Raw genomic sequence first — 12,500 nt, forward strand, 5'->3', positions numbered from 1 at the left:
GGTATCCTGTCATAACACTGTTATAACTGGTATCCTGTCATACTACTGTTATAACTGGTATTCTGTCATAACACTGTTATAGGAATGTCATAATACCTGTTATAATGTGTACAGTTTAACCAGTTAGTTGTGGTCTGACCAGGTGCACAGGTGTATTTCCTCAATCCATTCAAGAGAGAGGTTGATTAGTAAGGAGTACAGTGTCCATGTAAGGACAGCCTCAGAGTAAGAAGGAATTGTCAACTGCTTGTGACTCCGAGAATGTCCCAATATGGATACCTTAACAATGGCACCTAAATAGTACCTTATTCCCTACAAATCTGACACAATGAGGTCCAGAGCCTGCTGGTTTTCTGTCCGACCTGATAATTAATTACACACACCTGGTGTCCCAGGTCTAAATCAGTCCCTGATTAGAGGGGAATCATCCACCTGTTGTCCCAGGTCTAAACCAGTCCCCGATTAGAGGGGAATCATCTACCTGGTGTCCCAGGTCCAAATCAGTCCCTGATTAGAGGGGAATCATCCACCTGGTGTCCCAGGTCTAAACCAGTCCCTGATTAGAGGGGAATCATCCACCTGGTGTCCCAGGTCCAAATCAGTCCCTGATTAGAGGGGAGTCATCCACCTGGTGTCCCAGGTCTAAATCAGTCCCTGATTAGAGGGGAATCATCCACCTGGTGTCCCAGGTCTAAATCAGTCCCCGAATAGAGGGGAATCATCCACCTGGTGTCCCAGGTCTAAATCAGTCCCTGAATAAAGGGGAACTATGAAACAACACAGTGGAAGTGGCTAGGAAGTCCAGAGTTGAGTTTCAGGGCTCTACATAGACAGTTGGAACATTGATGTGTCTGCATTATGATGCATTCATATGACACTTCAACATTCTAGAACAGCCATGTTAGATCTTCATTCACATGACACTTCAACATTCTAGAACAGCCATGTTAGATCTTCATTCACATGACACTTCAACATTCTAGAACAGCCATGTTAGATCTTCATTCACATGACACTTCAACATTCTAGAACAGCCATGTTAGATCTGCATTCACATGACACTTCAACATTCTAGAACAGCCATGTTAGATCTTCATTCACATGACACTTCAACATTCTAGAACAGCCATGTTAGATCTTCATTCACATGACACTTCAACATTCTAGAACAGCCATGTTAGATCTTCATTCACATGACACTTCAACATTCTAGAACAGCCATGTTAGATCTTCATTCACATGACACTTCAACATTCTAGAACAGCCATGTTAGATCTTCATTCACATGACACTTCAACATTCTATAACAGCCATGTTAGATCTGCATTCACATGACACTTCAACATTCTATAACAGCCATGTTTGATCTGCATTCACATGACACTTCAACATTCTATAACAGTCATGTTAGATCTTCATTCACATGACACTTCAACATTCTAGAACAGCCATGTTAGATCTTCATTCACATGACACTTCAACATTCTAGAACAGCCATGTTAGATCTTCATTCACATGACACTTCAACATTCTAGAACAGCCATGTTAGATCTTCATTCACATGACACTTCAACATTCTATAACAGCCATGTCAGATCTTCATTCACATGACACTTCAACATTCTATAACAGCCATGTTAGATCTGCATTCACATGACACTACAACATTCTATAACAGCCATGTTAGATCGTTAAGTTATAATGCCTGGAGGATATATTGAACGCGGTTTTAACCAATCAGCATTCAGGATCAGACCCACCCGTTGTATAAAATAATGCTATGTAAGTGAACGTCTAAACATTCTAAATCCCTTCTAGACATGACCCTAAACACATGTCTCTGTGTGCAATACATAGGGAATGGGATGCCATTTGGTATGGATCCAATGTTTCACACTGGGCTGGAGGGGGTTGACTGGTACTGAACAAGACACACACCTCTTTCCCCTCCCATGCATTGTCTGGCAACACAGGATACACAATGCTTAGCCACATGTAATGATGCATTTGTTCTAATGTGTCCTCCTTCTCATCAAGAGCATTGTCCCCTTCAAAGCTGTTTCTGACAACCAGCAGGAAGTCACTCAGCAATCAACATCGTCATAATTCAGGCTTTGTTGGAAGAGGTTTTTAGCCTGATTTTCTTATGGGTTGAGAAAGGAGAGAGAGGGAAGAGGGAGAGAGAGAAGAGAGAGAGAGAGGGAAGAGGGAGAGAGAGAAGAGAGAGAGAGAGGGAAGAGGAAGAGAGAGAGAGAGGGAAGAGGGAGAGAGGGAAGAGAGAGAGAGAGGGAAGAGGGAGAGAGAGAAGAGAGAGAGAGAGAGGGAAGAGGGAGAGAGAGAAGAGAGAGAGAGGGAAGAGGGAGAGAGGGAAGAGAGAGAGAGAAAGAATGAAAGAGAGAGAACACTGAGATGAACAATTTCTGTTTGGTGATTTTTTCAAAACTATAATCTCAGTCTATATGGAAATTGAGAAATGACGAAAAGGAGAAACAGAATTTCCAACAAAAAAATAAAGAATTTCAGCACAAGAAAAAAAGTTTAGTGAAACATCTCCATTTTTCTGGTTTTAATTTGGCACATGGCACAATCAGCATGTATGCGTCTGGTATACATAAATAAATATTAAATATATTTATACATAAATATACATATAGAGCTCATACAAAGCCACCTGGAGCGGTCGGTTGTTCAGCTTCATGATGTTATCAATGACGAAGACAGCACATACACAGAAATGACCTTCATACATGTTGGGGGTGCTTTCAGTTTGATATTAACAGTAGTACTAGTTACCTAGTGTAGTTACCTCTCTGCACTGCCTAACAGTAGTACTAGTTACCTAGTGTAGTTACCTCTCTGTACTGCTAAACAGTAGTACTAGGTACCTAGTGTAGTTACCTCTCTGAACTGCTAAACAGTAGTACTAGTTACCTAGTGTATTTACCTCTCTGCACTGCTAAACAGTAGTACTAGTTACCTAGTGTAGTTACCTCTCTGAACTGCTAAACAGTAGTTCACTAGTAGAGTAGTTACATGGGAGGGGTATTTCTCTGTAAAAGCCCTATACGTATGTGTATGTATGCCCATATTTATATATATATACATAAAGAAACACAAGAACACTGATGTAGTCTATTCAGTGCAAACAGGTCACTGTCTGCTTTTCAAGAGATTCTCTCCCTTTCTTATAAAGTCAATGGAATCATGTCAGTTAGTTCAGTTGAATCTTCAGCTATTTTTTTATTTTTATCTTACACGTAAAATAATAGATTTATTTTTGTCAACTTTAAGCAAAATTAGACATATATATTTTTAAATAAAATAACAAAAGTGCTATTTGGCAGTAAAGACGTACACCCAGAGACGCAGCCGCAGCGTAAACAACACGGGTGATAGAGAACCGAATGAACAAGATGAGAAAGAACTCCTACCCTCCACCCACTCCTATCCTGCCGCCACATACAACGCCCTACAAACACAAGAAACAGTTGTGTAAGCCCCCCCCCCCACACACACACACACACACACACGTGTGTGCACGGATACGCTGGTGTGCAAACATACACGCTTGCACACACATGTGCACACACGCACACAATGCAAGTACACACGCACACACAACCATGTTTATATGCACACCGACACACAGGTGCGCTGAGCAGTGTGTGTGCGTAAAAGTACACACTTCGTGGAGAGAGATAAGATCAGATCGCTTAACAGATAAATTGGTTGCAAAATATGGACTTTTTTTTCTCCTTTTCTTAACAAAACAATCACAGTAACATAGTTGTTATCTCTGTGGTGTCATCTGGGATGGCAGAGTCTATTCCAGACGTATCCTCTCTATGGGAGATTTTAAAAAAGATACCACCATCTGTGTGGCTGTAGTTGTTGTGTGGGTACGCAACAGAGAAGCTAGCTGCACCAAGATGCTTTTTCATTCTCTGCATCTTCAACACTGCAGTAGAGTTGATACTCTTGGTACCAGTTCAGTTCAGTTCATGATTCAGTCACTTGTGTCTTTTGAGTCAAAATATCACACACTCCACATGGAATAGTCTCTGGGAACAATAGAAATGAAGAACGATTAAAAAAAATCTAAACAAGACAAGCTTTTGTAAGGCATTGAAACAAAAGAAAATAAGCGACTCAAACAATGCTGATTTCCTGGTCGAGGCCTTTGTTTGAAATCTGTTCTGTCTTCCTCAGGAGAGACAAAGACACGAAAGACAAAGACACTTTTCTCTTGGTGTTATGAATTCAAGAAGAATGTGTTGATAATTTCCCCTGTCAGTCTGCTTAAAAAGGCTTTTAAAATGATTATTAGAAAATAAAACACAGCAGAAAGGACCCCTCCCTCCTCAGCCCCATCCCATCGAGGCAGGGAGGAATAGCAATTTGATTTTGGCAGCTCTGCACAACTTGACATCCACACAGAAAGCAGTGAGCTCTCCTCTCAGACACTCTCCGTCCTCTTCCTGGTAGTAAAAGTCTCGTTAAATCTCTTGACTTTTTAATCCCACTCACTTATTCCTGCCTTCTTTCCCCCCCTCCCCCCAAACCCTTTCCCTGTGATATTTATAAAAACAGAATCCTCTTCTCCTCCTCCATCACCCTCTCCTCCACCATCCTCCTCTCCTCCGTAAAGCTATACCCGGGTGGTGGAGTGGGAGTGGGGCAGGCCGGTGGAGTTGAACCCGGCTGTGAAAGTGTTGTAAGGGTGCAGGTTGGGCATCCCCACCAGAGAGTTTGGGATCATGGTGATGGTATTGGGGGTCATCAGAGGGATGTCATCCGGTGACCTCCGCAGGGTCAGAGTGTAGTCGGGAAGCGAGGCCAGACGCAGCCCCCCGTCATTCCCCGGGTTCCCCACCCCCATCGCCTCACACTCGTGGTGTGTCTGGTTGATCTGCAGGGACATGATCTCCTCCTCGTTGGGACGCTGGTGGTGACCGATGTCGTTGGACGTAGCCTGGCCGTGGCGGGTCTGTGGGCTGGGTTGACCCCGGTGACCTGCCGAAGCCTCCCTCCGTTTATCCTTCCGGTAGTAAAGCGCTGCGAAGGCTAGAACGTTGAGGAAGAGCAGCGAGGCTCCCACGGCGATGGTGACGCTGAGCTCCGTAGAGTAGTCCCTGGGGTTCTCTATGACCAACGGCCCGGTCTCCTCGTCTCCGTTCCACGCCTCATTATCCTCGTTGTTGTAGGCCGGGGACATGGGGGGCCGCTTGGTGTTGAAGGGCCACGTCTTCTTAGTGGACAGGGAGTTCTGGGTCGTCTCGGACGGGGGGACCTTCAAATCAAACATATTATAATGTATATCTTATCCAGAGAAACTTCTTACAGTCAGTGTATTCAACTAAGTTAGGTAATACAACCATATCACCACATATCAAATCAAACTTACATTGAAAGTGTATTTACAAATCACACCACAATTTCTAGGAAACCAATCAAATGAAAGAGAGGTGTGAGTTAAAGAGATGTAGCAGTACCTTGGTGGTGGTAGAGGTGTAGTGGAACATGTCGTGGAGGTTATACAGGTGTGAGTTAAAGAGATGTAGCAGTACCTTGGTGGTGGTAGAGGTGTAGTGGAACATGTCGTGGAGGTTATACAGGTGTGAGTTAAAGAGATGTAGCAGTACCTTGGTGGTGGTAGAGGTGTAGTGGAACATGTCGTGGAGGTTATACAGGTGTGAGTTAAAGAGATGTAGCAGTACCTTGGTGGTGGTAGAGGTGTAGTGGAACATGTCGTGGAGGTTATACAGATGGGGCACCAGGTGTTTCCAGAAGGCCACCTTGGTGGCTCGGTAGTGGTCCCTGACGCGGGGCTTCAGGCCGATATGGAGGTACAGCTGATCCTGGGGGTTGTACTTAGACCAGGCTACCTCCTCAAAGCGGTTAGCCTTGGTGTGGATGAACTTAGTGTCCTGAGGAACAGGCTTGTTGGGGTCCCTGAGGAGAGAGAGAGAGAGAATATCTGGTCTCTGTATGTAACCTGTAGAAGATTGTCTGTCACTTGTATTATTGACGTTTTGATTTTTACACCAAGGATAAAGATGTTGACTAGCAAGAGAATAATCCACAATTTGTACACACTGTGTGTCTAAATACATTACAAATCTGCCTTCTAGCCTTCTCTCCCTCAGGACAACAATGAGTGGCATCCCTGTCTGTCTGTTACTCTCCCAGCTTCTCCACTGTTCCTCTTAACTCAGGTCTGGTGCACCATCCCATCAACAACCTTAAAAACCAGGACGTCTTCAGGACGTCTTCAGGACGTCTTCTCACCGCCGGAAGATTTTCAAATAAACAGACAGCCTACTGCAGGGTAGACAACAATGTCCCTGGAGTATCACAGCCTACTGCAGGGTAGACAACAATGTCCCTGGAGTATCACAGCCTACTGCAGGGTAGACAACAATGTCCCTGGAGTATCACAGACTACTGCAGGGTAGACAACAATGTCCCTGGAGTATCACAGCCTACTGCAGGGTAGACAACAATGTCCCTGGAGTATCACAGCCTACTGCAGGGTAGACAACAATGTTCCTGGAGTATCACAGCCTACTGCAGGGTAGACAACAATGTCCCTGGAGTATCACAGCCTACTGCAGGGTAGACAACAATGTCCCTGGAGTATCACAGCCTACTGCAGGGTAGACAACAATGTCCCTGGAGTATCACAACCTACTGCAGGGTAGACAACAATGTCCCTGGAGTATCACAGCCTACTGCAGGGTAGACAACAATGTCCCTGGAGTATCACAGCCTACTGCAGGGTAGACAACAATGTCCCTGGAGTATCACAGCCTACTGCAGGGTAGACAACAATGTCCCTGGAGTATCACTGCCTACTGCAGGGCTCAGCAACAATGTTCCTGGAGTATCACAGCCTACTGTAGGGTAGACAACAATGTCCCTGGAGTATCACAGCCTACTGCAGGGTAGACAACAATGTTCCTGGAGTATCACAGCCTACTGTAGGGTAGACAACAATGTCCCTGGAGTATCACAGCCTACTGCAGGGTAGACAACAATGTCCCTGGAGTATCACAGCCTACTGCAGGGTAGACAACAATGTCCCTGGAGTATCACAGCCTACTGCAGGGCTCTGCAACAATGTCCCTGGAGTATCACAGCCTACTGCAGGGTAGACAACAATGTCCCTGGAGTATCACAGCCTACTGCAGGGTAGACAACAATGTCCCTGGAGTATCACAGCCTACTGCAGGGTAGACAACCCTGTTCCTGGAGTATCACAGACTACTGCAGGGTAGACAACAATGTCCCTGGAGTATCACAGCCTACTGCAGGGTAGACAACAATGTCCCTGGAGTATCACAGCCTACTGCAGGGTAGACAACAATGTCCCTGGAGGATCACAGCCTACTGCAGGGCTCAGCAACAATATTCCTGGAGTATCACAGCCTACTGCAGGGTAGACAACAATGTCCCTGGAGTATCACAGCCTACTGCAGGGTAGACAACAATGTCCCTGGAGTATCACAGCCTACTGCAGGGTAGACAACAATGTTCCTGGAGTATCACAGCCTACTGCAGGGTAGACAACAATGTCCCTGGAGTATCACAACCTACTGCAGGGTAGACAACCCTGTTCCTGGAGTATCACAGCCTACTGCAGGGTAGACAACAATGTCCCTGGAGTATCACAGCCTACTGCAGGGTAGACAACAATGTCCCTGGAGTATCACAGCCTACTGCAGGGTAGACAACAATGTCCCTGGAGTATCACAGCCTACTGCAGGGTAGACAACAATGTCCCTGGAGTATCACAGCCTACTGCAGGGTAGACAACAATGTCCCTGGAGTATCACAGCCTACTGCAGGGCTCAGCAACAATGTCCCTGGAGTATCACAGCCTACTGCAGGGTAGACAACAATGTCCCTGGAGTATCACAGCCTACTGCAGGGTAGACAACAATGTCCCTGGAGTATCATTGCCTACTGCAGGGTAGACAACAATGTCCCTGGAGTATCACAGCCTACTGCAGGGTAGACAACAATGTCCCTGGAGTATCACAGACTACTGCAGGGTAGACAACCCTGTTCCTGGAGTATCACAGCCTACTGTAGGGTAGACAACAATGTCCCTGGAGTATCACAGCCTACTGCAGGGTAGACAACAATGTTCCTGGAGTATCACAGCCTAATGCAGGGTAGACAACAATGTCCCTGGAGTATTACAGCCTACTGTAGGGTAGACAACAATGTCCCTGGAGTATCACAGCCTAATGCAGGGTAGACAACAATGTCCCTGGAGTATCACAGACTATTGCAGGGCTCAGCAACAATGTCCCTGGAGTATCACAGCCTACTGCAGGGAAGACAACAATGTCCCTGGAGTATCACAGCCTAATGCAGGGTAGACAACCCTGTTCCTGGAGTATCACAGCCTACTGCAGGGTAGACAACAATGTCCCTGGAGTATCACAGCCTACTGCAGGGTAGACAACAATGTCCCTGGAGTATCACTGCCTACTGCAGGGCTCAGCAACAATGTTCCTGGAGTATCACAGCCTACTGTAGGGTAGACAACAATGTCCCTGGAGTATCACAGCCTACTGCAGGGTAGACAACAATGTTCCTGGAGTATCACAGCCTACTGTAGGGTAGACAACAATGTCCCTGGAGTATCACAGCATACTGCAGGGTAGACAACAATGTCCCTGGAGTATCACAGCCTACTGCAGGGTAGACAACAATGTCCCTGGAGTATCACAGCCTACTGCAGGGCTCTGCAACAATGTCCCTGGAGTATCACAGCCTACTGCAGGGTAGACAACAATGTCCCTGGAGTATCACAGCCTACTGCAGGGTAGACAACAATGTCCCTGCAGTATCACAGCCTACTGCAGGGTAGACAACCCTGTTCCTGGAGTATCACAGACTACTGCAGGGTAGACAACAATGTCCCTGGAGTATCACAGCCTACTGCAGGGTAGACAACAATGTCCCTGGAGTATCACAGCCTACTGCAGGGTAGACAACAATGTCCCTGGAGTATCACAGCCTACTGCAGGGCTCAGCAACAATATTCCTGGAGTATCACAGCCTACTGCAGGGTAGACAACAATGTCCCTGGAGTATCACAGCCTACTGCAGGGTAGACAACAATGTCCCTGGAGTATCACAGCCTACTGCAGGGTAGACAACAATGTTCCTGGAGTATCACAGCCTACTGCAGGGTAGACAACAATGTCCCTGGAGTATCACAACCTACTGCAGGGTAGACAACCCTGTTCCTGGAGTATCACAGCCTACTGCAGGGTAGACAACAATGTCCCTGGAGTATCACAGCCTACTGCAGGGTAGACAACAATGTCCCTGGAGTATCACAGCCTACTGCAGGGTAGACAACAATGTCCCTGGAGTATCACAGCCTACTGCAGGGTAGACAACAATGTCCCTGGAGTATCACAGCCTACTGCAGGGTAGACAACAATGTCCCTGGAGTATCACAGCCTACTGCAGGGCTCAGCAACAATGTCCCTGGAGTATCACAGCCTACTGCAGGGTAGACAACAATGTCCCTGGAGTATCACAGCCTACTGCAGGGTAGACAACAATGTCCCTGGAGTATCATTGTCTACTGCAGGGTAGACAACAATGTCCCTGGAGTATCACAGCCTACTGCAGGGTAGACAACAATGTCCCTGGAGTATCACAGACTACTGCAGGGTAGACAACCCTGTTCCTGGAGTATCACAGCCTACTGTAGGGTAGACAACAATGTCCCTGGAGTATCACAGCCTACTGCAGGGTAGACAACAATGTTCCTGGAGTATCACAGCCTAATGCAGGGTAGACAACTATGTCCCTGGAGTATCACAGCCTACTGTAGGGTAGACAACAATGTCCCTGGAGTATCACAGCCTAATGCAGGGTAGACAACAATGTCCCTGGAGTATCACAGACTATTGCAGGGCTCAGCAACAATGTCCCTGGAGTATCACAGCCTACTGCAGGGAAGACAACAATGTCCCTGGAGTATCACAGCCTAATGCAGGGTAGACAACCCTGTTCCTGGAGTATCACAGCCTACTGCAGGGTAGACAACAATGTCCCTGGAGTATCACAGCCTAATGCAGGGTAGACAACCCTGTTCCTGGAGTATCACAGCCTACTGCAGGGAAGACAACAATGTCCCTGGAGTATCACAGCCTACTGTAGGGTAGACAACAATGTCCCTGGAGTATCACAGCCTACTGCAGGGTAGACAACAATGTTCCTGGAGTATCAAAGCCTAATGCAGGGTAGACAACCCTGTTCCTGGAGTATCACAGCCTACTGCAGGGTAGACAACAATGTCCCTGGAGTATCACAACCTACTGCAGGGTAGACAACAATGTCCCTGGAGTATCACAGCCTACTGCAGGGTAGACAACCCTGTTCCTGGAGTATCACAGACTACTGCAGGGTAGACAACAATGTCCCTGGAGTATCACAGCCTACTGCAGGGTAGACAACAATGTCCCTGGAGTATCACAGCCTACTGCAGGGTAGACAACAATGTCCCTGGAGTATCACAGCCTACTGCAGGGTAGACAACAATGTCCCTGGAGTATCACAGCCTACTGCAGGGCTCAGCAACAATATTCCTGGAGTATCACAGCCTACTGCAGGGTAGACAACAATGTCCCTGGAGTATCACAGCCTACTGCAGGGTAGACAACAATGTCCCTGGAGTATCACAGCCTACTGCAGGGTAGACAACAATGTCCCTGGAGTATCACAACCTACTGTAGGGTAGACAACAATGTCCCTGGAGTATCACAGCCTACTGCAGGGTAGACAACAATGTCCCTGGAGTATCACAGCCTACTGCAGGGTAGACAACAATGTCCCTGGAGTATCACAGCCTACTGTAGGGTAGACAACAATGTCCCTGGAGTATCACAACCTACTGCAGGGTAGACAACAATGTCCCTGGAGTATCACTGCCTACTGCAGGGTAGACAACAATGTCCCTGGAGTATCACAGCCTACTGCAGGGTAGACAACAATGTCCCTGGAGTATCACAGCCTACTGCAGGGTAGACAACAATGTCCCTGGAGTATCACAGCCTACTGCAGGGTAGACAACCCTGTTCCTGGAGTGTTTCAGACTACTGCAGGGTAGACAACCCTGTTCCTGGAGTATCACAGCCTACTGCAGGGTAGACAACCCTGTTCCTGGAGTGTTTCAGACTACTGCAGGGTAGACAACCCTGTTCCTGGAGTATCACAGCCTACTGCAGGGTAGACAACCATGTTCCTGGAGTGTTTCAGACTACTGCAGCGCTCTGCAACCCTGTTCCTGGAGTATCACAGCCTACTGCAGGGTAGACAACCCTGTTCCTGGAGTATCACAGCCTACTGCAGGGTAGACAACCCTGTTCCTGGAGTGTTTCAGACTACTGCAGCGCTCTGCAACCCTGTTCCTGGAGTATCACAGCCTACTGCAGGGTAGACAACCATGTTCCTGGAGTGCTTCAGGTACTGCAGGATTTTGTCCCAACTAGGCACCACACCTTACCAACTGAGCTAATTGATCAGTTCAGTGATTGCCTGAATTCAATACACCTGGTCTTCTTCCAGGTTGGTTGACTCAAAACATGACGTGGCTGCGACCCTTCCAGGGTCACCTACCCCTGGCCTGCTGTATGAGAACGTCAACATGCCCCTGGCCTGCTGCATGAGAACGTCAACATGCCCCTGGCCTGCTGTATGAGAACGTCAACATGCCCCTGGCATGCTGTATGAGAACGTCAACATGCCCCTGGCCTGCTGCATGAGAACATCAACATGCCCCTGGCCTGCTGTATGAGAAAGTCAACATGCCCCTGGCCTGCTGTATGAGAACGTCAACATGCCCCTGGCCTGCTGTATGAGAATGTCAACATGCCCCTGGCCTGCTGTATGAGAACGTCAACATGCCCCTGGCCTGCTGTATGAGAACGTCAACATGCCCCTGGCCTGCTGTATGAGAACGTCAACATGCCCCTGGCCTGCTGCATGAGAACGTCAACATGCCCCTGGCCTGCTGTATGAGAACGTCAACATGCCCCTGGCCTGCTGTATGAGAACCTCAACATGCCCCTGGCCTGCTGTATGAGAACATCAACATGCCCCTGGCCTGCTGTATGAGAAAGTCAACATGCCCCTGGCCTGCTGTATGAGAACGTCAACATGCCCCTGGCCTGCTGTATGAGAACGTCAACATGCCCCTGGCCTGCTGTATGAGAACATCAACATGCCCCTGGCCTGCTGTATGAGAAAGTCAACATGCCCCTGGCCTGCTGTATGAGAACGTCAACATGCCCCTGGCCTGCTGTATGAGAACGTCAACATGCCCCTGGCCTGCTGCATGAGAACGTCAACATGCCCCTGGCCTGCTGCATGAGAACGTCAACATGCCCCTGGCCTGATGTATGAGAACGTCAACATGCCCCTGGCCTGCTGTATGAGAACGTCAACATGCCCCTGGCCTGCTGTATGAG

General features: G+C 47.6%; 1 protein-coding gene across 2 annotated transcripts in view; it reads right to left on the minus strand.

The window, feature by feature from the left end:
- Nucleotides 1-4,648: 4,648 nt before the first annotated feature.
- Nucleotides 4,649-12,500, minus strand: part of LOC139366526 (neuroligin-3-like) — a 298,176-nt gene continuing 290,324 nt past the window's right edge. For both annotated transcript variants that reach the window (XM_071104129.1, XM_071104128.1), the window contains 2 exons: nucleotides 5,718-5,952; nucleotides 4,649-5,290 (listed from right to left, as the gene is read on the minus strand). In XM_071104129.1, the coding sequence (XP_070960230.1) occupies nucleotides 4,649-5,290; nucleotides 5,718-5,952 (877 nt within the window). The remainder of the gene's footprint in view (nucleotides 5,291-5,717; nucleotides 5,953-12,500) is intronic.

The sequence above is a fragment of the Oncorhynchus clarkii genome, chromosome 14 (assembly GCF_045791955.1).
Source record: "Oncorhynchus clarkii lewisi isolate Uvic-CL-2024 chromosome 14, UVic_Ocla_1.0, whole genome shotgun sequence".
In the NCBI taxonomy this organism is placed as follows: domain Eukaryota; kingdom Metazoa; phylum Chordata; class Actinopteri; order Salmoniformes; family Salmonidae; genus Oncorhynchus; species Oncorhynchus clarkii.